The sequence below is a fragment of the Bos javanicus genome, chromosome 25 (genome assembly GCF_032452875.1).
Source record: "Bos javanicus breed banteng chromosome 25, ARS-OSU_banteng_1.0, whole genome shotgun sequence".
Classification (NCBI taxonomy): Eukaryota; Metazoa; Chordata; class Mammalia; order Artiodactyla; family Bovidae; genus Bos; species Bos javanicus.
In genome coordinates, this window is record NC_083892.1 from 1,191,716 (window position 1) to 1,213,137 (window position 21,422).

The 21,422-nt window shown below is 62.0% G+C and overlaps 2 protein-coding genes across 11 annotated transcripts in view; one reads left to right on the forward strand and one right to left on the reverse strand.

Moving 5' to 3' along the window:
- The first annotated feature begins 1,337 nt into the window (after nucleotides 1–1,337).
- Nucleotides 1,338–13,020, forward strand: TELO2 (telomere maintenance 2). 4 transcript variants are annotated; one of them, XM_061400739.1, is made up of 21 exons: nucleotides 1,339–1,749; nucleotides 2,434–2,769; nucleotides 3,273–3,550; nucleotides 5,021–5,089; nucleotides 5,229–5,376; nucleotides 6,159–6,261; nucleotides 6,383–6,451; nucleotides 6,587–6,728; nucleotides 6,825–6,961; nucleotides 7,390–7,469; nucleotides 7,663–7,764; nucleotides 7,928–8,016; nucleotides 8,105–8,196; nucleotides 8,289–8,405; nucleotides 8,513–8,584; nucleotides 9,319–9,483; nucleotides 9,784–9,875; nucleotides 10,310–10,409; nucleotides 10,556–10,620; nucleotides 10,760–10,875; nucleotides 11,421–13,020. In XM_061400739.1, the coding sequence occupies exons 2-21, from the start codon at nucleotides 2,435–2,437 to the stop codon at nucleotides 11,525–11,527; spliced, it is 2,478 nt and encodes an 825-aa protein (XP_061256723.1). In that variant the 5' UTR covers nucleotides 1,339–1,749; nucleotide 2,434; the 3' UTR covers nucleotides 11,528–13,020. The 4 variants fall into 4 exon arrangements, with proteins under 4 accessions (XP_061256727.1, XP_061256723.1, XP_061256724.1 ...); XM_061400740.1 differs by having other exon boundaries at nucleotides 1,339–1,616; XM_061400742.1 differs by lacking the exon at nucleotides 7,663–7,764.
- The window catches only part of IFT140 (intraflagellar transport 140), a 56,931-nt gene continuing 47,388 nt past the window's right edge, over nucleotides 11,880–21,422 (reverse strand). For all 7 annotated transcript variants that reach the window (XM_061400716.1, XM_061400714.1, XM_061400712.1 and 4 more), the window contains exons 23-31: nucleotides 21,192–21,324; nucleotides 20,909–21,052; nucleotides 20,694–20,822; nucleotides 20,437–20,619; nucleotides 19,555–19,761; nucleotides 19,162–19,374; nucleotides 18,897–19,063; nucleotides 17,773–17,914; nucleotides 11,880–12,598 (exon numbers count right to left, since the gene is read on the reverse strand). In XM_061400716.1, the coding sequence (XP_061256700.1) occupies nucleotides 12,392–12,598; nucleotides 17,773–17,914; nucleotides 18,897–19,063; nucleotides 19,162–19,374; nucleotides 19,555–19,761; nucleotides 20,437–20,619; nucleotides 20,694–20,822; nucleotides 20,909–21,052; nucleotides 21,192–21,324 (1,525 nt within the window). In that variant the 3' untranslated portion in view covers nucleotides 11,880–12,391. The remainder of the gene's footprint in view (nucleotides 12,599–17,772; nucleotides 17,915–18,896; nucleotides 19,064–19,161; nucleotides 19,375–19,554; nucleotides 19,762–20,436; nucleotides 20,620–20,693; nucleotides 20,823–20,908; nucleotides 21,053–21,191; nucleotides 21,325–21,422) is intronic.

Sequence of the window (21,422 nt, forward strand, 5' to 3'; positions counted from 1 at the left end):
AAAGTAAATTAATTTAAAAATATTTGATCTAGACTCAGAAAAAAACAAAAACTCAACATTCAGAAAACTAAGATCATGGCATCCGGTCTCATCACTTCATGGCAAATAGATGGGGAAACAATGGAAAAAGTGAGAGACTTTATTTTCTTGGGCTCCAAAATCACTGCAGATGGTGACTGCAGCCATGAAATTAAAAGACGCTTGCTCCTTGGAAGAAAAGCCATGACCAACCTAGACAGCATATTAAAAAGCAGAGACATTACTTTGCCGACAAAGGTCGTTGTAGTCAAAGCTATGGTAGTCATGTATGGATGTGAGAGTTAGGCTATTAAGAAAGCTGAGCACTGAAGAATTGATGCTTTTAAAGTGTGGTGTTGGAGAAGACTCTTGAGAGTCCCTTGGACTGCAAGGAGATCAAACCAGTCAATATTCATTAGAAGAACTGATGCAGAAGCTGGAACTGCAATACTTTGGCCACTTGATGCAAAGAACTGACTCATTGGAAAAGACCCTGATGGTGGGAAAGATTGAAAGGAAAAGGAGAAGAGGGCAGCAGAGGATGAGATGGTTGTTTGCCATCATCGACTCTATGGACATGAATCTGAGCAAACTCTGGGAGATAGTGAAGGACAGGGGAGCCTGGCGTGCTGCAGTCCATGGGGTCACAAAGAGTCAGACACGACTTAGCGGCTGAACAACTATTGTACGTGTACTTTATTGTCTCCTTGACGTGTGAACACAAATTTTGCTTCAGTCTCTGCCCTGCAAGAGTGCCTGCTGGCGCAGCAGGCATTCAGTTAATGTGTGTTGAATTTATAACTGTTTCCCAGGTTTCCCCTCAACACCCCTTGGGCTGAAGATCTTGGGAGGACTTCCCGGGCCGCTCCCCAAGTCACCATAGGACGTTCTGGAAGACAGAAGGTCCTGTATCTGTGCTGTGCATCTAGCCCTTGACACATGGACAGCGCGACCAAGGAACTGGCCCGGCGGCTGGTGGCTACCGTGCTGAATATTGCCGCCCCTGCCTCAGGATAGCACCCTCGTTGCGACTGCTTCCTAGTCCGGGCCCTGCCTCAGGGCGGGCGGCAAGGCCGCACACGAGGTCGGGGCTCAGTAGGAGCTTGTGGGGGCGAGAACGTGTGGGCTCAGGAGAGAAACGGAGCTCTCGGGTGAAGGGAGGGAGGGAGGAGGTCACCCCGGGAAGACGCACTCAGCGGCAGAATCAACGCCCGCAGGCGCGAAGCAGCTACTGTCCTTCCGAGCCACGTGCGGCTCAACCCAGAGAAAACCGCCCCGCCCACCAGAAGCCCCGCCCACTCGGACACGCCCCGCCCCCGCGCCCGCGCAGGCGCAGATGCGGCCGCTCGTCCTGCGCCTCTTCCGGCTAGCAGATTGGCGGCAGATTCGTTACGGGCAACCTGCGGGAACCCGCGCCCCGAGCTCAGATATTTAGTGCCATCTCTTTAGGCCCCGAGAGTCCTTGCTGTGTGCCACGTGAGCTGGGCCTCGAACCGAGCGCTGAGCGGGCCTCGAGGGCCGTGGCGAATCGGCGAACGGTGGGCATTGGCGGAGCGAGCGGGGCCGCGGCACACCACTGCAACTCGGTGGGCCCGAGGGTGCGCCCCTCCCGGCGATCCCGGTCCTTCTTGACGCCCCTTCTGCCCCGAGACCCCCGCGCGTCCCGACGCCCCGTCCGGCTCCCCGAGGACCCCGCCGGTCCCACGTGGTCCCTGTCCGCTGCGCCACTAGGTGGGCTCAGGGCGCGCGCCGGGGCGCGGGCGCCGAGCCGGGCGATCGCTGGCGGCTCTGCACGCCGCGAGCGGGAGCCCGCGTGGGCCGGGCCGAGCAGGGAGGCCCAGGCTCGGGGGGACACTCCTTGGGTCCCGATCTAGTGTCTGGGTGCACTGGTGTCAGACAGGTGCCGACTTCATGGCGCTCGTGCTGCAGGGGCGCCCGACCCTACCGTCACTACCAGTAGTGCTACTGATGGCTTCTGGGCAGGGAGGGGGCTTGGCAGGGTGAACCCCAGGTGGGCCTCCCGGCCTCAGCACCGTTGACCTCTGGGTGTGGATTCTTCCCTGTTGTGGGCTATCCTGCGCCCCACATGTGGGATGTTTACCAGCGTCCCTGGCTTCCACCACGCACTAGGGGCAAAAAAGTAGCAGCCCCCAGTTGTGACATATAAAGGAGTCCCCAGACACGGGTTCCCGGGGCGTGGGTACCCTACTTCAGAGCCTCAGACCAAGAAATGGCTCTTGGTGGAGAAAGCCACAGCTGCTGAAGGGAGGGGAGGATACTGCTGGGTGCCAGCAGGGGGGCCTGAGGGTGGGCTTCCTGAGAGTGTGTGAAAAACGCTTCCTTATCCGAGACTGAGTCCCACGTGGACGATGATGGCCCCTGGGACTTCTCACACACCTTTCCTGTGAACCCCAGGATGGATCCTGTGGCCTCTGCTGTCCGCCTGGCAGTCCAGGAGGCTGTTCACATCCTTTCTTCATCTGAGGATGGGGGCCACATCATCTCCACGCTGCAGTCCCTGAGGCGGTACCTTGGTGAAACAGAGACCCAAGCCCCCCCTGAGGAGCAGGAGGAGTTTAGCAGGACCCACTTTTCCACCATTCTCAGATGTCTGGTCGGCAAGCTGAACCCCGACTGGCTGGACCTGCTGCCTGATGGCCAGTTGGAGGAGCTGTGGGCCAGCTTCTTCCTGGAGGGCCCAGCTGACCAAGCCTTCCTGGTGCTGATGGAGTCCATTGAGGGTGCTGCCAGGTGAGTGAGGCTGGGTCTGATTATGGGGTCACTTGTAACATCTGGAGGATTTCGAGCCAGTGGGTTCTCCAAATTACATGAGAATTCAGCATCCTGAGAAGTGAGAAAGTAAAAGCAGTGCATGTCAGAACACTGAACTAAAAGAGGGTTTCGTTAATCTCTGCAATGGACAGGCCCTCTGTCCTGCCATGTGGGTGAAGGGACTGCAGGAGTGGGTGTACCCGGGTGGCCAGGCGGGCCTGTGGGGTGGCTCCGGGCTTAAGTGGTCTAAGCAGGCAGTGGGGTGTGGCCATCCTTGGGTGGGGGGAGCCCTTTCCTTCACTCTGTGGCTCCCAACTCGGCGTGAGGCACCCCAGCAAGACCCCTCCCTGGGCATCAAGCACCCTGCGGGGATGCCGGTTACCCTGACTCCTTGCGGCGGGATGGGAGGGGGCGTGTCCAGGGATCCCAAAGTGTGGAGAGTGCTCAGGAAGCGAGGCTGCTCACACCTGCTCTTGGTTCAGCCCCAGCTTCCGTCTGATGAAGATGGCGCGGTTGCTGGCCAGGTTCCTGAGTGCAGGCAGGATGGCCGCTGTGATGGAGGGGCAGTGTGGGCAGCAGGCGGGGCCGGCCTCCCGCCTGCTCCAGGAGGCCCTTCTCACCCGGGTGGTGGGCCTGCCCGATCACCTGGGCAACCGTCTGCAGCGGGAGACGCTGGCTGCCTTCTTCCCTCAGAACTACTTCCCTCTGCTGGGCGAGGAGGTCCTGCGGGTGCTGCAGGCAGTGGTGGACTCTCTCCGAGGTGAGGGCCCCTCTTCTGACAGCCTCCCCAGCCCGGCGTCCACTCCATCATGCCCGCCCTCTCCAGCTTCCAGGGACTCTTCCACCTCTGGGCAGTGCCACGGGCAGGTTGGATGTTATGGTCCGTCTGGGGCCTCAGCAACCCACCTGTGAAGTTTCAGCCTGGCTCGGCTTGCCTTGGAGATGGAACTGGCCCTGAAGTCCTTGCTTGTGTGTCCGGCCCCCCCACTCAGAATTAGGGAACGTCTGAGGTCTGGAAACTAAAGAGCTGTGGTGTGAAGAGGGTCCATCTGAGGTGGCTGCCGGCCGAGGTGCCTGTGTCCCTGTCGTTGCGGGTAGAGGACCTCGGTTCTCTGGCGGGTGGGGGCAGTGCTGGGGGCCAACTCTGAGGGAGCGTCCTGTGCCCAGGGCAATGAGGGCAGTGTCCCTCCCACTCTCTCTGGAGCAGCAGGAGCCTGGCTTCCCCACCAGTGTGGTCCTGTGGTCTGGGAGCCAGTAGAAGCTGGGGTCGTAGCAGCCTGAGTTGGGGTGGGCATTGGCCCTCCCCACAGTGAGGCCCTCCTTCCCTGTGGCCTGGCCCCTGCGCTGCCCCAGGCCTGGACCGAGACCCTCACCTACCCCTCCCATCTTGTCTGAACTGAGCAGCTGAGTGATGCTATTACCTTAAGCCTCGCTCAGGACCTCCCAGCAGCTCACCCCGCCCCTTCCCAGCTCCGCCCCACCCACCTCACCTATGCCCCGCCCACTCCCAGCTCCGCCCCCGCCCCTTCAGCTCCGCCACGCCCCCTCACAGCTCTGGAGCGGCTCTGGCCTCGGGTGCTGCTTTTCTGGGCCACTTCCCGATCACCATCTCACCCTGTTTAGTATCACAGCCACCAGCTTGACCTCAAAAGTGCTTAGAGTGGCCCCTGTCCTGCTGTCTGACTTTCCCTCTGGCGTGAGCTGCGATCCCGGACTTGTGTCCACAGCTGACCTGGTGTTCAAAGCAGCAGCCCCTGGTCCTCACGGGTCTGTTGAGAGGAATGGACCTGAGTGTTGGGTCCTTGGGGCTGACGCGTCTGGAACACGTCTCGTTCCCGCCCCCCGCGCCGTGTGGCCGGATTGAATTCACTCCCGCCCGGATCCCGGACGCCCGTCTGTAGATCGCAGATGCCGTGTTCCCGTCATGCGGGGGGCTGTCTGTTTCCTGCTTGGTCCGACCAAGCGGTTCTTAGGGGGCAGCTGTGGCCTCTCCCAGCGCCCCACATGGTCCCTGCTTTGTGGGATCACCGTGACGATGAAGCAAGTGAACATGATGCTTTTTGATGTTTTCATTGGCTCTTTGAGTTGGAAACAATGCTGGTGGGGTTGGGGTTAGACTGAACATGTTGGCGTTTTTACAACACGGGGTCCCCCTGCCAGGAGTCAGGTCTGTCCCTGCAAGGCCGGGTGCACACAGGTGGTGGCCTCACTGCTTCCTTCTTCATCCCAGGTGGCTTGGACTGCTCCGTCTCCTTTCTGTCTCAGGTCCTGGGCAAAGCCTGCGTCCATGGGAGACAGAGTGAGTGTCCCTGCCGTAGGAGAGGCTTCGATGTGTCCTGGGAGGGGCGGTGCCCCCGCCTGGGCCTGGCCCTGCTGGGTGGGGCTTGGCTGGACTCCCTGTGGCCCCCGGGCTCAGGGCCCCCTTTTCTTCCCCTCAGAGGAGATCCTGGGCGTGCTGGTGCCCCGGCTGACAGTGCTTACCCAGGGCAACTGCCTCTGGCAGCGGGTCTGCTGGCGCCTGGTGGAGTGTGTGCCCGACCGGGCCATGGAAGCCGTGCTGAAGGGGCTCGTGGAGGCCGCCCCAGGGTAAGAAGCGAGGCATCTTCCTACTGAAGATGCTCCTCTCCCAGGAGGGCGGGTGGCGGGGATCCAGAGGGTGCCTGGCCTTCCCGTCTCTGTGTGGTCAGTGCCATGGCACCTGGTGGGGGCCCCTCCATCTGGTGACTGGTCCTTGCTTGGAATTCGGTCCTGCAAATGCCTATCCCTCCTCACTCCTGGTGGCCAAGTCAGGCCCCCCCCGTCTGCACTTCTGTCTTCTCTGCACCGGAAGGTCCCTGTGCTCAGAAAACTTAAGTCCTACAGGAGGGTGCTGGGCACGCGGCTCCATCCCGCCTGGTGGCCATGCCCGGGGCTCTCACGAAAGCCATGGGAGAGAGTGCTGGTCTCTCACTTGAAGGAAACAGGGGTCTCTTAGTCTAGATCAGGGTCTGCAAACTACAGCCTTTGCGGCTCACCCTGTGCTTTTACGAATGAAGTTTTATCGGCACACAGCCATGCTCAGTTGTGGACCTACCTGCCATGGCTGCTCCCAGCTGCGGCGGCTACAGAGCCCAGTGGGCTGTGTGCCTGGCCCTGCCCAGAGAAAGCTGGCTGCCCTGCATGGATGGAGCATTTCACCTGGACCCGTTGGGGCGGGGAGCGATGTCCTCTGTGTCCAGCACTGGGCTCCCTAGTCTCCACAGTTACTGGGAGGAGGGAGGGTCAGCACTGACTGGAGGCTGGGGTACCTCCCTGGCCTCCCAGTGGTCAGCACGGATCCGGGGAATTCAGAGTCCTGCTTTTCCCTCTCACCCTGCCACGCCTCACAGGCCGGAGGTCCTCTCGCGGCTGCTGGGGAACCTGGTGACAAAGAGCAAGAAGGCCCAGTTTGTGATGACACAGAAGCTGCTGTTCCTGCAGTACAGCTGCTCGGTGAGGGTGCCAGTGGGGCGGGAACTGTGCTTGGCTCCCTGGACCCTCCTGCCCCCGGGCTCCCTGGCCGGCTGGGTGGTGTCTGTCTGCAGACGGTGATGGGAGCCCGGCTGTGTCGCAGATGCCCATGCTGCAGAGCCTGCTGGGGTACTTGGCCATGGATAGCCAGCGGCGCCCGCTCCTCGTGCAGGTAAGGGACCCCTGACCCCCAGAGAGAGTGTTCCTGCTGGGGGTGGAGGGCGCTGGCCGGAGCCTCCTGGGGGCTGGTGGGGACACTGTGAGGAGGGGGTGGGGTGACTGACACACTAGACCCGCCACCTGCCAGGCGCTGAAGGAGCTCCTGGAGACGTGGGGCAGCAGCAGTGCCATCCGCCACACACCCCTGGAGCAGCAGCGCTATGTCAACAAGGCCTTACTCATCTGCCTGACGCACCTGGGGGAGGCGGAGCTCCGGGCCAGCCGGGACGGTGAGCAGTGAGCAGTGAGCAGTGGGGCACCCCATCCCCCACCCCGGCACCTCCCCACCCTCCCCCAGCTCAGCCCGTGTGGCTCGGTGCTTCCAGAGCTGCTGGCCAGCCTGATGGAGGGAGTGAAGAGCCGCCTGGACAGCAGCCTGCCGCCCGTGCGCCGCCTGGGCATGATTGTGGCCGAGGTGGCCAGCGCCCGGCTGCACCCCGAGGGGCCTCCCCTGAAGTTCCAGGTGAGCGAGGGCCCTCCCAGAGCCGCCGTCACTCTCGCCCCAGTCGCTCTGCCCACCCACTGGGGTCCAGGCTGCGGAGCCTCTGTGTCCCCAGGTGTCTGCACAGCTGGGAGGGGTGGAGGCACAGCCCCCATGCTGATGCGGGAGCACGAGCTCCCAGGGGACTCAGGACAGAACTCTCAGGCCCTTCCATCCGCCGAGCCCTCTGGGATGTCCTCGGAGACGGGGCCGCATCTGCCCCGTCCCTGGGGACGCCTAGACCCCCCAGCCCCCGGTGCCACCCTCTGCGGAGGGAGACGTAGTTGCTCTTGAGGGGCGGCTGGCTGGCCGGCTATGCAGCCCTCGAGCTGTGATGGGGGCTTCAGGGGGTCCCCACGGCGCTGCCCCGCTGGACCCGTCCCGCCGACTCCAGCTCATTTCCGTTATAGTACGAAGAGGATGAACTGACCCGAGAGATGCTGGCCTTGGCCGTGCCCCGGCCCGCGGCTGACGGCCCTTCGGAGGCGGGGTGAGGGTCCCACTTGGAGCTCTGGGCATGGTGGGCCTGGGGGGCGGCTCCTTCCCACCTGCTACTCCTGACTTGTCCTGGCTGAGACAGAAGCTGAGATGCAGGCAGGGGCGGAGCGAGCGTTCCCCAGGAGGCCGGGTTCTGGGAGGAGTCTTGCAGGGCAGCCCTGAGGCTTCCTTTTTTGTTTCCAAAGCCCGCCTGTGGCTCCCGTCAGTGGGGAGTCTCCTGACCAAGAGACGGTGGACAGTGGCGGCCCCCAGGCTGGGTGGGAGGGCTCTGACTCTGAGCTGGACAGGTAGGGGTGGCCCCACAAGGGAGGGCGTGAGGGCTGTGGCGGGATGTGGGCCCCGCGGCACTGGCTCCCTCTGTCCCTCGAGTCCTCCTCCCATGGGGAAATCAGCCCGCAGGCTCTGAGGGGCCCAGGACCGGTGGGACTGAGTGTCTGTGTTCTTCCTCAGTGATGACGAGCTTGTCCCCTATGACATGTCAGGGGATGGGGAGCAGAGGGGCAGCAAGACGCCCGCGTACGTGCGGGACTGCCTGGAAGGTGCGTCCTCTGCGTCCCGGGTCCCCCGCCCCCTGCCCAGCCTGCCCACCCACCCCGCCTCACTTGGGCCGTGGGGTCCTCTCTGCAGCTCTGACCGCATCTGAAGACTGGGAGCGCTGGGAGGAGGCCCTGCGGGCCCTGGAAGGGCTAGTCCTCAAGAGCCCGGCTGCCACCCGGGAGGTGAGCAAGCGGAGCGCCCTGGCCTCCCTGAGGGCAGGGGCGGGGGCGGGACCGCTTCCGGTGTGCACCTTGACCCTTGACCCCGTGGACAGGTGAGCCTGGAGCTGGCCAAGGTGCTGCTGCACCTGGAGGAGAAGACAGCCGTGGCAGGGTTTGAGAGGCTGCGCCAGAGGGCTCTGGTGGCCGTCACAGTCACAGACCCGGCACGGGTGAGTCCCCGCTCTGTATGGAGCCTGGGTCGTGCCCTCTGCGGGGGCTGTGCAGAGGCCCCCTCCGGGGTCATGGCCCTCAGCCGCCTCTCGCCCGCCCTGCCTAGGTGGCAGAGTACCTGGCCGTGCAGTTCTACGCCCTCAACTACAGCCTCCGGCAGCGCATGGACATTCTGGACGTGAGTGCCCAGGCCTTGCCCTCCCCCATCAGAGCGGCACTGGCGGGCATGGAGGTGACGGGGCAGGCGTTTGCCAGAATCTTCGTGGAGGGACCAGAGGCCTCCCCGGCCCCTTGTCCCTGGCGTGAGAGGCTGGGACCAGCGCCTGTCCGGTGCTTTCTTGACAGGGCACGGCCTCGGGGGCTGCGTCCTGTGTTAAATAACGGCTTCACTGAGTTGTGATGCACACGGCGTAAATTCAGTTTTATGATAAGCAAAATGGGGTATGTTCACCCAGTGGAGCATGACTTGGCCTTAAACAGGAAGAAAATTCTGACATGATGCTCAGTGAAGTAAGCCAGACACCAAAGGACAGACAGCAAATGACCTGACTTAGAAAACGGACGGGCGGGAGGGGCAGGGAGTCCATGTTCCCCGGGGCAGGGCTCCGTCTGTGAGGACGGGGAGGCTCTGCGGGTGCCGGGGATGGTGGCGCTTTCCCTTTGTCCACGAGACAGGGATGGCGGGACTGGGTGGGCTTTGGGAGAAGTGACCGGGGTGTGGGCTCCTCAGCAGGGAGCGCCCACCTGCCCCCCACAAAGCGAAGCGCGCCTGTGGGGTCAGACTTGCCACGGGACTCCCGGTACCTCCACTCGGGGACCGCTGGGCCCTCCGCGGCCCCACCCCACCTTGAATTTGGAAATCGTCGTCCTTCCCCAGCAGGACGGCGGCTGCCCCAGTCTCCTCTCCTCTAGGTCCTGGCCCTGGCCGCCCAGGAGCTGTCCCGGCCTGGGCGCCTCGGGAGGGCTGCCCAACGGGGCTCCCCGGGGCCCGGCTCCCAGCCCAGTGGGGCCGCGGTCCCGGCCTGGAAGGCGGTGGTGGAGGAGCGCGTCAGACGCAAGACCCGGCGGTTCTGCAAGGTCAGCAGGCCCCCGGCGTGGCCTCCCGGGCGGGACCTCTGCCCCGCGGGCGCGGTGCCCACTTGTGCCCCGGGAAGGGGAGGGAGGGTTTCGGTGGTGGACGAGGGCCGCAGGGCATCGGGCTGAAGGGGCTGTAAGGCTGGGAGAACAGCCCCAAGGCTCAGCAGCAGCTATCAGCCGCTGGGTGCGACATGGGGCCATGTCTGGAGACATTCTCGTCCTCACCGGGGTGGAGGGTGCCCAGCCCTCCCAAGGGTCCCCGTGGGTCCACAGGGCCTTGAGTGCGCGTGTGTTTAGCAGGGCTCCACGGGGCGGGCAGCAGCTGCTGGCCCCAACGAATTCAACGCAGTGGCTGGATACTTCTTCTTCCCCCTCCTTCAGCGTTTCGACAGGTGAGGGCGTTTTCTAGAGCCCATGGTTTGGGGAACAGGAGCCCTGGACACTCCCAGGCTGGGGGCTGAGGTGGGCTCAGCGGGGTCAGGATCTTGGCTGTGGTTGTACGTAGCGTAAGTGACGATAGGGCGTCAGGGCATCTGTCACAGACGCTGGGCTCACGGCCGGGCTGGGCCAGAGCCTCCATGGTGTCTCAACACAGCCGCCCCCATGTGCCTCCTTGTCCTGGCTCCCTGCCCCAGGCTGGGCTTGACCAGGCGGCCCTGCAGAGTGACGGGGCGTCTGTCCACTGCCTCCCCCTCACGGCTCTGGGCAGTACGTGGATGAGGAGGTGAGGAGGGCCGACAAGGCCTGGGGTCCCTCCGTGGCCCAGGAGGTCGGGGAGCCAGCCCTGAGCGCCTGGCTGGCATCATTGCTGGGTTCTGTGTTGTAGGCCTGTGGTGACCTTTGACCTTTTGGGAGATGACCAGCTGGTTCTCGGGAGACTGGCCCACACCTTAGGGGCCCTGATGTATCTGGCCGTCAACACGGCGGTGAGCACCTGACCCGCCCCCGGGGAGCCCACCCCGGCCTCCTGGCCCTGCTGGCCTTGCCTCGGGGCGGGCGTGCTGGGCCTCATGGGCCCTGCGGTGGGGGCTGCTGGCGCCTGGACCCCTGCCCACTGGCGTGCCTGTTGCAGGTGGCTGTGCCCATGGGCAAGGCCCTGCTGGAGTTTGTGTGGGCTCTTCGTTTCCACGGGGACGCGTGAGTGGCTGCAGGGCTGAGGGCAGTCGGGTGGGGGGGTCTCGGATCCTGTGGGACTTGGACAGCGGCAGGCGGGCTGGGCTGGGGTGGACAGCACCGCGCAGCGTCTCCTCCAACCCAGCCTCCGTCTTCTTGGCAGCTACGTGCGCCGGGGCCTGCTGTCCGCCGTCTCTTCCGTCCTTCTCAGCGTGCCAGCCGAGTGGCTGCTGGCAGACCTGCCGGACGAGCTTCTGGAGGCCCGGTCCTGGCTGGCAGGTGGGCGCCGGGCCAGGGCTGAGGTGGTGAGGCTGAGGGGGTAGACACAGCCCAGGGGCCGTCAGCTCGGTGGCGGGGACACGGTGCCATCGGTCACTTCAGGGCACCCTGTGGGGAACGTTGGGGCAGTGCCTGTATCTAGGGTGGACGGGTTCGCCCTCCGTGAGGTTACCAGTGTCCTAGCCCCTGCCCCCGGGTCATACGTTCTTTTTAAAAATTCCCCTGTGGTCAGTGTGACCTCTGCCTGTGGGCACTTGAGCCACAGCCCTCAGCACGCTGTGCCCGTGTACACCCGCGAGGCTCGCGACTTAGGGGGTTCTGATGATGGCCTTTCTCTGCCCACCTGCCCCCACGAGGCCACCAGCCCCTGCAGCCAGCCTGTCAGGTCTCTGCTGGTTTTCCAGCCGTCGTCACGCAGTGGCTGAGGCGCCTCCTGGGCCGGGCTCCCAGCCCAGGTGCCCCGCGTCTGGGCCGCTTCCAGCAGGTGACGCACAGGCTGGGCCTGGTGCCCTGACACTGTGGCGTGTTCCTTTCCGTCTTCACAGACGTGGCGGAGCAGGACGCGGACGAGGACTGCCGGCTGCTGGCGGTGAAGGCGCTGCTGCTGCTGGAGAAGCTCCGTAACAGGCTCCTCCCGCTCCCCTCTCCTTAGGCCCCGACCCCTGACCCTTGAGCCCAGGAGGCACGTTGCTGGATGAGCAGGGCGCCTATTGCAGGCTGGAGTGCCTGCGGCTCGGCTCAGATGTCCACCAGGGCCTTGGGCGCTGTCCTCCACGGCCTGGCACTGGGACGTGGCCGCTGCGGCTCTGGGACTCGGGCTCCAGGATTGCTGCTGGGCAAGAGCGGGGAGCTGCGGCTCAGCCTGGCCCCCATGCAGACTGCAGACTGGGGCGTTGAGAACCCCGGAAGGAAGCACGAGAGAGGGGTAGATGGTTCTGTCTCCAGCAGGGACCCTGGTGCCCAGACAGAGAGACGCGAAAATGGGGCCACGAAGGGGACATGGGTCCTTGAGAAAATAGGCTTTATTTGGAGGATTTCAGCAAGGAGACGCGGGGCTGAGGGTGCGAGAGGGTGAGGCAGCCCCTGACAGCCCCTCACAGTGGGAGCTGGTGACGGAAGGGGCGCAGCCTGGAGGGACAGAGCCTCCAGCTGCAGCCAGTGCCAGCTGCTGTCAGCCTGTGGTCAGGACGGGCTGTGCTGCAGGAACTGGCCAGACGTGCTGCCAGGCAACCCGTGTGGGTGCCAGGAGACACCTCTTTCTTACACCCTGTACTCAGGGGGAACGTCATGGGGAAAAACCTACTCCCTTTACTGCAAAAGGGCTAAAACAAACCTCAGCAGGAGCCAGGGACTCGGAGGGGTGGCTTAGAGACACCCCGCCACCCCCACCAGACAGGCCAGCATGTCTTCCTGCAGCTCTGCCTATGGTCTCGGGCACTGAGCTCAACAGGGAAGTCGGGCTCCCCTCTGGCCGCGGTGGGCGGGTCCCGGGCAGGTCCCAGAGCCCGGCTGCAGCTCAGGGCCCACTTTCCACCTCCTCGGCCACCTCCTCGTCCGCCTCCTTGTGCTCCTCCATGCTGCTGTGCCGCGCGCGCTTCGGCGCCGCGCAGGTCAGAGGGAGCCCGAGGCCCTGGTGCACGGCGTCCACGGTGTGCTGGCTCACGTAGTAGGACACGTTGGCGGAGGGCAGCCGCTGCCGCATCTCCTCCAGGTACCTGTAGGCCTGGGGACACAGGGCAGCCAAGACAGTCAGTGCACAGAACGAAGGCCCAGCCACGGTCAGAGTGGGCAGCGGAGGATGGGGCTCCGGTGACCCTGTGACCTTCCCAAGCGTGGAGGCGGCCGGGGCTCTGGGGCCAGTGCTGTGACTTTCCCTGGGAGGAGTCCTGTGGGCAGCCCGACAGCAGGATCTTGTGTCTGGGGCCATGGCCCTGGAGGGTGGGCCGCCCTGGACGCTCACAGGGGGACCCTGGGAAAGGGTTCACACGCTTCACTGGGGTGGTGGGCAGCATAATTTACACACACACAGTTTGTCTTGCTCTCGTGCCACAACTACGGAGCCGTAAGCCACACCGAGGGTCTGCGAGCCATGGTGCGTGCTGGTGCAGCCAAATAAATTTAAAAGGTTTCTCTTGTGTATTTTGACCAGGCGTCCAGTCTAGTGCAGTCAGTCGGCCCTGTGGTTAGGGAGTCTCGTGTGTGTGTGTGTGTGTGTGTGTGTGTGTGTGTGTGGTCCTTGGCTGGGGGCTGGTGTTTCCTATGGGGCCTCTTCTGGTTCTGCCAAGTGGGAATCTGGGGGCGATGGGGGCCACCGAGGAGCTCGGGGGGGTGTCTGAGGCAGGATGAACATGCTTATACCCGCTCCACCTGCGCCCCCGCAGGGAGGGTCACACGCAAGCATGAGGGGCCTCACGTGGCTTGTGTGGATTCACTAAGAATCAATTCAGGAAAAAAAAAAGAATCAATTCAGGATGTGAACAAAGTTTCCAGGAACTCTGACTATATGAGGAAATGATGGTCACATCTAAGTATTTCTTACAGATGATACAATTCTAGAGCAGTCATCTCAGATGTAATTGAGAGAGATAAACAAAGATTGTGAGATAAGCTGGGCTATTTGGAGGGACGAGGGGTGCAGCGTATAGGTGCCCAGACTCCCCAGTGATGGGGAGGTGGTGTTGGGCACCAAGGGCCGGCCCTCGTGTCTGCCGAGTGCCGGCTGTGGGCCAGTAGCCGTGCTGGGGCGCACAGTGCAGAGCACAGGAGGCCCAGGCCAGGCTGGTGGGCACTGCGGTGAGAGGCCTGGCCCAGCAAGGGGGGAGGTGGTTGGGCAGCTGCAGGGGTCGTGCTGGGGAGCTGCTACGTGGATGGGAGGGTGGGAAGCAGGAAAGGACTTGAGGGGGCGGGGCGGGGGGGACTTGGCGGCACACAGGGGCAAGGCAGCAGCGTCTCCGGGAGGGCTAGGGGTCTGGGCGGGGCTGTGATGACGGGGGAGGGGCGTCTGGGGGAGACCCCCTCCCCCCACCCAGCTGCAGGGAGGGTTTCTCTGCCCTCCTCCCGGAAGGAGACACGCAGGCCTGTCCTGTCTCTATTTATAGGTTTTTTAAATTTGGAGTTACTGTTTCCCTCAGGGGACCCCCCGGTGGACCAGTGGCTGAGACACTGCCCGCCAGGGGCCAGGGCTCCATCCCTGGTCAGGACATCAAAGATTCCGTGTGCTGCAACGAGCACCTGGTGCAGCCAAATAAGTAAATAAAAGAGCTTAAAAATCCCACAGGCTTCAAAGCTTGAGACCGCAAAGAATTTGGTGAAATGCTTGCAATGTGATCTGATACTGAGGATTCAGAGGTCTAAGCATCTCTGCCGTCCAGCTTGTGTTCTCCTAAAAGGGGGACACTGGTTCACTTCAGAGCTGTCTCCACAACAACAGAAGGGCTCGGAGCTGGAAGTGGAAGGGCTGAGAGGACACAGGCGAGCCGGCCAGGAAGTCTGAGCTCACAGTGCAGACCCTCAGGCTGGGGCCTTGGGCGGACGCTCAGCTTCCCTGGGAATTGGGGCCGTGCCCCACGAGGCCGGCATGGCCTGCTGGCAACACTTCTGGAACGACTGGCCGATGCTGGGCTTGTGAGCGCTTGGGAAAGGAAGGGGCCTCGGGTCACTGGCTGCGGGGGCTGGGCTGGGCAGCGCTCTGGGCTGCAGCGAGGTCTGTGTGCAGCCCTTGGGGACATGACGGGGAAATGTGGCAGGCAGAGCTCTGCTGTCTGCACAAGAGTACGGAGACCCAAAGGATGAGGACAGAGGCTTCCGCTGAGCCCGCTTTAGGTCAGCCTCCCACCAGCAAAGACAGGCTGCACAGACACACTGGCCCCAGAAAACAACCGTGACAGGCGCTCTGGGGCCCACGCTTGGGTGAGTTCTGCTTGGAACCACTGCCTTGGGGAGGCCCGAGTCCCGGGCGCTAGGGAACGTGAGAGGCACACAGAAGCCACACCCTGTGGTTGAGAGAGCCAGAACCAGAACCAGAACTGCGTCCACATGGCAGCCGGTACGCGAGGCACAAGGGAGCCCTGGAGCCCAGGTCCTGGCCTCTGCTGGACCCTGACATTGCATGCAGTGTAGATGGGCTGAAAAGAATACGGCAGAAAAAAATATTTGGATGAAAAATAAATTATAGCTTTCCCAAATACAGTTTCAAAAGGATCAAACTGTTTTCAAGTAACACTCATCTCAGAAGAAAGCTCAATGATGTCTAAACACACACTCAGGGCTTCCGTGGCTCAGTGGATGAGAACGCACATGCCAGTGAACGGGTTCAATCCCTGGTCTGGGAAGACCCCACGAGCCACAGGGCAGCTAAGCCCGTGCAGCACATCTATCGAGCCTGTGCTCTAGTGCCCACGCGCCGCAACTCCTGAGGCCTGCGTGTCCTAGAGCCTGTGCTCTGCAACGAGAAGCCTGTGCACCTTAGCAGGGAGTAGCTGCTGTTCGCTGCAGCCACAGAAAGCCTGAGCGCAGTAGCGAAGACCCAGCATGACCAAAGATAAATAAATAATGTAAAAAAAAAATAGACACACACAGGGACACAGACACACACACACACAGACAAAGACATCGTCACTTGACAACCTAAAACATTTACAGTGTCTGCTGCTGCTGCTGCTGCTAAGTCGTTTCAGTCGTGTCCGACTCTGTGCAACCCCAGAGACGGCAGCCCACCAGGCTCCCCGTCCCTGGGATTCTCCAGGCAAGAACACTGGAGTGGGTTACCATTTCCTTCTCCAATGCATGAAAGTGAAAGTGAAAGTGAAGTCGCTCAGTCATGTCTGACTCCTAACGACCCGATGGACTGCGGCCCACCAGGCTCCTCTGTCCATGGGATTTGCCAGGCAAGAGTACTGGAGTGGGGTGCCATTGCCTTCTCTGTTACAGTCTCTAGAATCCAATAAATAATCACCAGGCCTGCAAAGCAGCAGGAAAATATGAACCACAATAGAGAAGACTCAACCAACAGAAACACCAGGACTTAAGCCGGGAGCTGAGGACTGTGCGGTAAACACGTCTCGTACACAGGAAGGCAGAGGAGAGAGCCGCACAGTAAGGAGACCAGGAGAGCGAGGTGCGCTGCGGGGGCCGCAGGGGCGGAACCCAAAGGAGGGATGCGAGTGTCTGCGTGGCTGGTGTGCTTCGCTGCACAGCAGGCACCACGCAGCAGTGTGGAGCGACTACACTCCAAAGAGAGAGAAGACACACGCGAGACAGAGGGAGGAGAGGCGGTCCAGACCCACCGGGGGCACAAGTGCAGACGGAGCGACAGCAGGGCTGTCAACCTGGTCTCGGTCAACCTGCAGCAACAGCAAAGCAGCTGCACCAGTGCAAACAGGAAAAATTCTGAAAAAGGGATCGGCTGTGCCAGGGCCAATACACCCACACAAAACGGGTCCAGATAGGGGGTGCAAGGGGCCCCCACAGATGGAGAGGACACAGCAGCACACAGGTCCGATGGGGATTTGTCCAGGCCATGCTCACCAATAAGAGGACAGACCCCTCGAGACTGGGGGGGAAGTGTGGGCGCTCGTGGGGGAGGGGGGCCTGCAGACGGGGCGTGACCACCACCGTGAGACACACTGTGCACCCGCCTGCATCGAGGCCGTGGCGAGCCATCCTGCACTGGGACTTTCCAGATGAGGGCCCTGTGACGTCGGCCAGCGGATTTCTCCAATGTGTAATGAACTGTGTTCACGTTTGCACAATCCAGTGAACCAGTATTTTCCAAATAACCACTGTGATGTGATAAAATCACGTGTGTGTACAAGATCCAAGACAGACCAACGGGTTCTAAGCTAACAAGTACGAAAAGCAAGGCCTGGTCTCCGCCTGAGGAGTGTGGTGAGGAGACAGACCCACGGACACCCGGCGAGGTGCGGGAAGGCCCGCCCCTTCTCGCCTGCATGCTGGTGTGAGCTGGGTCTTCATCACAGGTCTCATATTTCAGTTCAAACAACCTGTTTTGCCACATAGAATGCAGAAATCAGGCATTAAAGAGACTTGCAAAAATGTACAACAAAGCTACTTTTCTCATAAAGGTCTTCGTTTTGGAAATTGCTGTTATTTTAAACGAAAATGTCATCTGTGTTACCATATTGTGGGTTTTTCATGATTAAGTAAATTAACAAATATTTTACAAATTTATTATTCTCTAATACGGTAAGTATTGGTAGACATAACCCACATAAACAAAAGCTCTTTGAGTTGTAAGTTTCCCAATGTAAAGGGGTCCCAAGATCAAAATGCTTGAGAACTGTTCTATTAAACTGAATGATCAAGAGCCTTCCAGAAAGAGTGCTCTGAGGCCAGAAGTCCACCTACACGCTCCATCTGGCACCTAAGGACCTGACATCCATCTTACTGTACAAATTCCCTCAGGAGCTCTAGGAGCTGGGTACCCCGAGTACAAGCAGACTGAGGGGTGGGGGGCAGGAAAGGACTCTGTGCCTCTTGAATGGCTCAGGAAATACTCATTTTATGTGTAAAATATAAATCTTAAAACATAGAGTGAATAAATAAATATGACAAGATATTTTAAAACTCATCAATCTGGTAAAGGGTACTTGGGGTTCTATTATTCTTGTAACTTCCCATTTTTAAAGTATTTCAAAATAAGAAAGGTAGGAAAGGAAGGGACTTTCCTGGCGGTCCAGCGACTGACCCCACACTCCCAGTGCAGGGGGCCTGGGTTCGACCCCTGGTTAGGGAACCAAATCCAACATGCCTCAACTAGGACCCAGCACAGCCAAATAAATATTTTTTTAAAAGACTGAAAAATCAAAACCGACACGGAGCCGCAGGGAAGCCAAGCCCCACCGCACCCTGCAGGCACAGCCCCCGCCCAGGCCTCACCGTCTGCAGGTCTCCCGAGTGCACGTGGCGCTCCACCAGGAAGCCATAGACGTCCCCGACACGGACGCCGCTGTCCAGGTGCGGCTCCTCCAGGAGCAGCTGGCACTGCCGGACCGACCCCTTGGGGTCCTCCGTGTAGGTCCTGCTGGGGGCACGGACAGCCTGAGCCCCAGCCCCGCGAGGGCTGTGTGTCAGGGGTCAGGGCAGGCTTTCGGCCTGGAGGGCGCAGCTTTTGTGAAGGCAATCCCATGAGGTCCATGAATTTGTTGGTGAGTCACGTCATAAACTCAGTAATTTAACAAAACGTGCTGGCTGCTCGCAGGGCCTCATTGGACTCTGGAGGGCAGTGGCCTGTCCACACCTGGCCCTGCCTGGGGTGGGGGGCCTGGGTCGGAGGCCAAGGGCCTGGAGAGAGTGCGCTGACCCGGGAGGTGGTCGCGCAGGGCCCCCCGGGGAAAGGCCAGCACAGTGGTGCCAGGAGCTCGGCGGTTCCCAGTGAGTGTGGGTGAGGGGCACCAGGAGGCCCTGCAAGCCGCGCAGGCCCATCCTCCAGTCTGTCCGGGCACCTGTCCAGGACTGTGCCCATTCCCTCCTGCCACCCCGAGGTTCCTGAACCTGCACACGGAGCCGGAAGTGCCCTCCAAGGAGCCCAGCTCTGTAAACAGCTTCAGAACAGCCTGGGGCTCCTCTTCGGAGAGCCTGCTCTCAGGTAAGGAAAGTGCTTCTATTTAGTCAGAAGCCGAGCTCAGGGCCCACACGAGGGTCTCGGAAGTGCTGCATGAGCAGTCAGTAAATAAGAACTGGGGTCCTGGACATGTCCAGGTCTGGCAACAGCGGGCCTCCACCCCAGGCCCGCGCCGGAACCAGGGGCTGGAGCCCCTGCGCATCAGAGCGGGCCGCAGGCTCCCTGCAGGTACAGCCTCCCGGAGCACACCTGACCCCCTCAGAAGTTTTGGGCTATCTCTGGAGCGACCTTCCTAGAACTGGCCCAGTTCTGCGGGAACCAGACGGGCCCTGACACCGTGCCTGGGGCTGCAGAGTGCGCCTGCCAGTGCCGTGCCCACTGTGCAGCGAGCTCCAAGGGAGAGGGCACCCTGCGGGCGTTGTGAGCCCCACGGCCGCACCTGCGCGCCTGCATGAAGCGCTTCACCAGCGTCATCCTGCTCTGCAGCTGCGCCAGCCTGGCCTCCTGGTCCAGTGGGCTCCTGGCCTTGGCCTTGGACAGGCACTTGTAGGCCTCGGTCAGCGCCCCATGTGCCTTGTCGTAGTTCTGGTACTCGTCGACCTCCACCTGCAGGAGGCAGCATCAGGACCGGCATGGGACCAGCGCCCCGCCCTGCCTTCCCCCCCACCCCACCCCCGGGCCCGGGCTGGGGAGCGGGGCGGCACCTGGGCGCAGGCATCGTAGAAGCCGGCCAGAAGGTCCAGCGCACGGCCCTTGGTGTAGAAGCTGATGATGCTCTTCATGACCTCGGGGTCCTTCCGCCAGTCCAGGGACTGCAGGTAGTTAGCCGCCATGACATAGATCTCCTTCTGCCGTGAGACGCCCGCGAAGAACACGATCTTCTCCGTGTCCCCGGACTTGAGCAGCGCCCTCATGGCCTGGACAGAAAGAGAGCCGGGCTGGGCCCCTCCAGGCACACGGACGGAGCGCCCACCCGACGTAACAGGCGCAGCTTTAGGACGAGGGAGCTCCGGGCTGCAAGGGCCTCGCGGGCGCCCCCGGAGCCCAGCCCGGGAAACTCGCCCTGCGGGACGTGAGCAGGAGCCTACCACGCTCACCTTCAGCCTGTCCCCTGCCTGCGTGTACTTCTTGGTGGCCAGGTGGTAGCTGCCCTGGCGCATGCAGCAGCTGGCGATCTGCTCCAGCAGCACCCGCCGGGCCTCCTCGGACAGCTCCTTGCAGTCCTTGGGCACCGTCATCTTCTCAGCCATCTCCTCGGTGATGGTCAGGTTCTGCTCCAGGCACAGCTGCAGTGCTTCCTGATACTGGGGGCCACAGACACAGAGGAGGGGTGGTCAGCTTCGGGTGGGTGGGCGGGCAGGAGGGGGGCATCCCCAACCCCACCCCTGGTTTGGGGGAGCACGTGGCCAGGATAGGGCAGGGGACCATCTCTCCCTGCAGACACTCTAGAAGAGCCAAGGAAACGCCGCTGGGAAGGAAGGTATATTCGTCATGGAAGAAGAGACCACAGATCAATTTTCTTTCTCAATTCAAGTTTTCAGAGTAGGAGGTTTAATTACTTTTTTCTTAAGAAAAATTTTCTATTTTTCACTTGAGAAAGATTCTTGGAAAGAAAGTGCAGTGTGACCTGGGCAGGGATACCCCCTGCGGAGGCTGCACAGGCAGCCTGGCAGGCGTGCTGCCCAGATGCAGATGGCAGGCCTGCTGTTGCGGGCCTTGTGCACACGCCACTCCTGTGTGTGAGTGTGCTGTCAGACACAGGGAGACAAGAAAGGGGGGCGTGTGCTGAGCTGAGGGGGACAGAGTCCTGGGGATGAGAGGCCCTGCGGACGGCCCTGAGCTGCACACCCAGGAGCCCCCCGGCGGGACTTCCGTGGTACGTGCACTGGGAAAGAGCGGTGAGTCTCTCACAGAGGGGCCTGCACCCCAGCACAGCTGCCAGGCCCTCCTGGGGAGCAGGCCCATGTCTGCAGCCGTACCTTCTTGGCGGCCAGCAGCAGCTCCACGGCCTTCTCGTACTGACCGTGCTCCAGGAAGAAGTCAGAGCAACGGGCCAGGAGGACGGGATCCGACTTTTCATCCAGGTCCTCTGCCACCAGCTGCAGGGCTGCAAACTGCTGGGTGGCAAAGGCCAGCTCCAGGGCCTTGGAGAAGTGGCCGGCCTGTGGACAGCGGGGCTCTCAGTGTGCCATTTGGGCGCTGCCAGGCGGGGCTGGGCCAGGCGGGGCGGCCTCACCTTGTGGTACAGCATGACGGCCCGGTCCATCTGCTCGCCCCTCTCCTCGTAGTAGCGCGCGGCCTCCAGCATGTCCTCGGGGGAGCTCAGCAGGGCCAGGTTCATGAGCTGGTCGTCCAGGCCGTGCTCCTGTGGGGGCACAGACGTGGAGGGGACCGCCTGGCGGGAGGGTCTCCCCTGGAACGGGACCCTGGGGCGGAAGCAGGGGCGCCCACCTTGCACAGGCGGATGGCGTTGTTGAAGGCCTGGGCACGCGTGTAGAAGTGCACGGCCTGCCGCACCTCGTTCTGGCTCTCGTACTGCCGGGCCAGGTGGTAGGAGGCCGCCCAGTTCCCAGTCTCGCTGGCTATCTCGGCGGCCTAGAGACACCAGGGACAGTGGCCGCACGTCCAGCCCGCCCCGCTGCAGCAGGCCCCCTCCCCTGGAGCACCCAGCCCCCTCCCTCGGCACTCCCACCCCGTGTCCCCCGGCCCGACCCAACCCGGTCGGGGCACCCACCCGCTGGATGTTGCCCTGGAAGCAGTGGATGCGGACCAGGGAGAAGTAGTCCTGGGCCAGCTCGTAGTAGTGCAGCGCCGCGTCCATCTTGGCCTGGCTCTCCAGGTACTGGGCCCACCACCGCCACAGCGTCCTGCGGAGCCACACCTCTCCTCAGGCCCTTGCCCCGGCCCACAGCACCTGGGAGATGGGATGCTGGGCGGCCGAGCCTGGGTGAGGTCCCGGGGAGGC